This window comes from Arabidopsis lyrata, assembly GCF_000004255.2.
Source record: "Arabidopsis lyrata subsp. lyrata unplaced genomic scaffold ARALYscaffold_962, whole genome shotgun sequence".
Taxonomy (NCBI): domain Eukaryota; kingdom Viridiplantae; phylum Streptophyta; class Magnoliopsida; order Brassicales; family Brassicaceae; genus Arabidopsis; species Arabidopsis lyrata.
The window spans coordinates 2,096-4,142 of NW_003301954.1; the positions used below are offsets into that span (position 1 = coordinate 2,096).

General features: G+C 38.2%; 2 protein-coding genes across 2 annotated transcripts in view; both read left to right on the forward strand.

The window, feature by feature from the left end:
* LOC9298266 (CASP-like protein 1D2) overlaps positions 1-974 on the forward strand; it is a 2,076-nt gene extending 1,102 nt beyond the window's left edge. The window contains exons 2-4 of the mRNA XM_002862143.2: positions 1-31; positions 122-356; positions 891-974. Coding sequence (XP_002862189.2) covers positions 1-31; positions 122-337 — 247 coding nt within the window. The 3' untranslated portion in view covers positions 338-356; positions 891-974. The remainder of the gene's footprint in view (positions 32-121; positions 357-890) is intronic.
* Positions 971-2,041, forward strand: LOC9298265 (inactive beta-amylase 9; the record flags this gene model as incomplete). Its single annotated transcript, XM_002862144.2, has 3 exons — positions 971-1,077; positions 1,513-1,670; positions 1,776-2,041. Coding segments are annotated over exons 1-3 (515 nt in total), but the record flags the coding sequence as incomplete, so codon positions are not given.
* Positions 2,042-2,047: the final 6 nt, after the last annotated feature.

Here is a 2,047-nt window from a genome sequence, read left to right on the forward strand (position 1 = left end):
GGTCTCCGTTTACCTAGCGTCCTTAGACATGGTAACTTGTTTTACAAGTAACTTTGAATCTTCTATACCAAGTTAATTAGGGTGTTTGTAAGTATAAATCCGGAATTATGTATATGAACAGGTGATGCTGGGGATTTTGGCGTCTGCAACGGGAACGGCGGGAGGAGTTGCGTACATAGCGTTGAAAGGAAACAAAGAAGTTGGGTGGAACAAGATTTGTAATGTCTACGACAAGTTTTGTCGTTACATCGCAACTTCGCTTGCCTTATCTCTCTTTGCTACACTTCTTCTTCTAGTTTTATCCATTTGCTCAGCTCTCTCCAAGAGAACTCCATGAACAAAACAAAAGCTCTAAATCCATCATCTCTCTGTACCGTGTATTTGTTCACACGTGTGTGTATGTCTTTGTGTCTGATTTGGTCTCTATTTTTTTATTTTTTAAAGACCTGATTTGGTTTGTTTCTTTTTTTTTTTTTTTGTGGTTTGTTTTGTAACTTTTGTTATGTTATATTTAATGTAAGCATGCGTTTCTAATAGAAACTTTCTATATAGTACGACGTATAGTTGAATTCGTGTATCTCTTGCCGTAATATGTAACTTCTTTATCGGAAATTAGGTTTTGATGTACAACAAATTAAGATTCCAGAAAACTCAATATTCAGAGATTTCTAAATATTTCAAAGAGATTCTGCTTTTTTTTTTTCTTTCCCAGTGACCTTTTTTTGACGTTTAATTCGTCGTCACGAAATTAAAAGTCCTCGTCATATTAAATGCGCGGGGAGAAAGAAAACGAAAATCATAATAAGCAGCTGCAAAAACTATCGCGTTCTAATTATTGTTCTTATATAAATGAAATCGAAATCCTCAAGAAAATCCATATTTGAAAAGAGTCCCTCGTCTTTCTGAATTCTGATTCAAATCTAAAATCAAGTTTCTTTCTTCTCAATCCATTGTTTTTACGATCTTTGGTTTTTTGTTGTTCTCAAATGGAAGTTTCGGTGATTGGAAATCCTCAGGGGAGGATCTGTAGAGTAGAATTAGCAGAGAGGGTCAATAGATTTTGCATTGGGTCTGAATGTTGGAGATACAATCCAAGTCCCACATCGGAAGTTTGATGGGACAATCAATAATATATAAAAGGTTAGGGCCAATCCACTAATTGCCAATTGGTTTTTAGTTGGAAGCCCAGAATTAGCCCAAATTTAACATGGTATCAGAGCCCAAGGTTCAAATTCTGGTGGACCTAGAAAAGTGGATACGGACATACCTCAAACCCGAATAATGGGGGCCCGAGAAAGGGGCTTATTATCGGTCCGAGTGAGGGATCGAGGAGGTGTGTTAAGATCCATGTGGTCATTGGATTGAAGGGGAGATTGTTGGAGATACAATCCAAGTCCCACATCGGAAGTTTGATGGGACAATCAATAATATATAAAAGGTTAGGGCCAATCCACTAATTGCCAATTGGTTTTTAGTTGGAAGCCCAGAATTAGCCCAAATTTAACACTGAATTCATCTCGATTAATGCAAGAACTCACGTTAGCTTCTATGGAGAAACCAGGAGGCGAAACGAGATCAACCTCTGTTTCTCGCAGTGCTCTATCATATGCGAAGCCGTCGTCTCTGATAAATCTCCGTTCTTGAAATCAACTCCAAGAAGAACTAGATCGGTAACATATTATGTTTTATTTAATTAACAATGCTTTTTCCACTTCTTTAGATTTAAAAAGAAAATTTTTTTGTTCCTAAATCTAAAAACTCTGTTTTCGTTACAGCTAGAGAGCGTAAGATTTTACGTTGCGCTTCCTTTGGATACAGTTTCAGACTGCAACACCGTAAACCACACCAAAGCAATCGCCGCGGGACTTAAAGCTCTGAAGCTTCTTGGAGTAGAAGGTGTTGATCTGCCAATCTTCTGGGGAGTGGCTGAGACAGAATCCCCTGGAAATAACCAGTGGTCAGGTTACTTAGCCATCGCAGAGATGGTAAAAAAAACGGGTTTTAAGCTTCACGTATCTCTCTGTTTCCATGGCTCGAAACAGCCAGG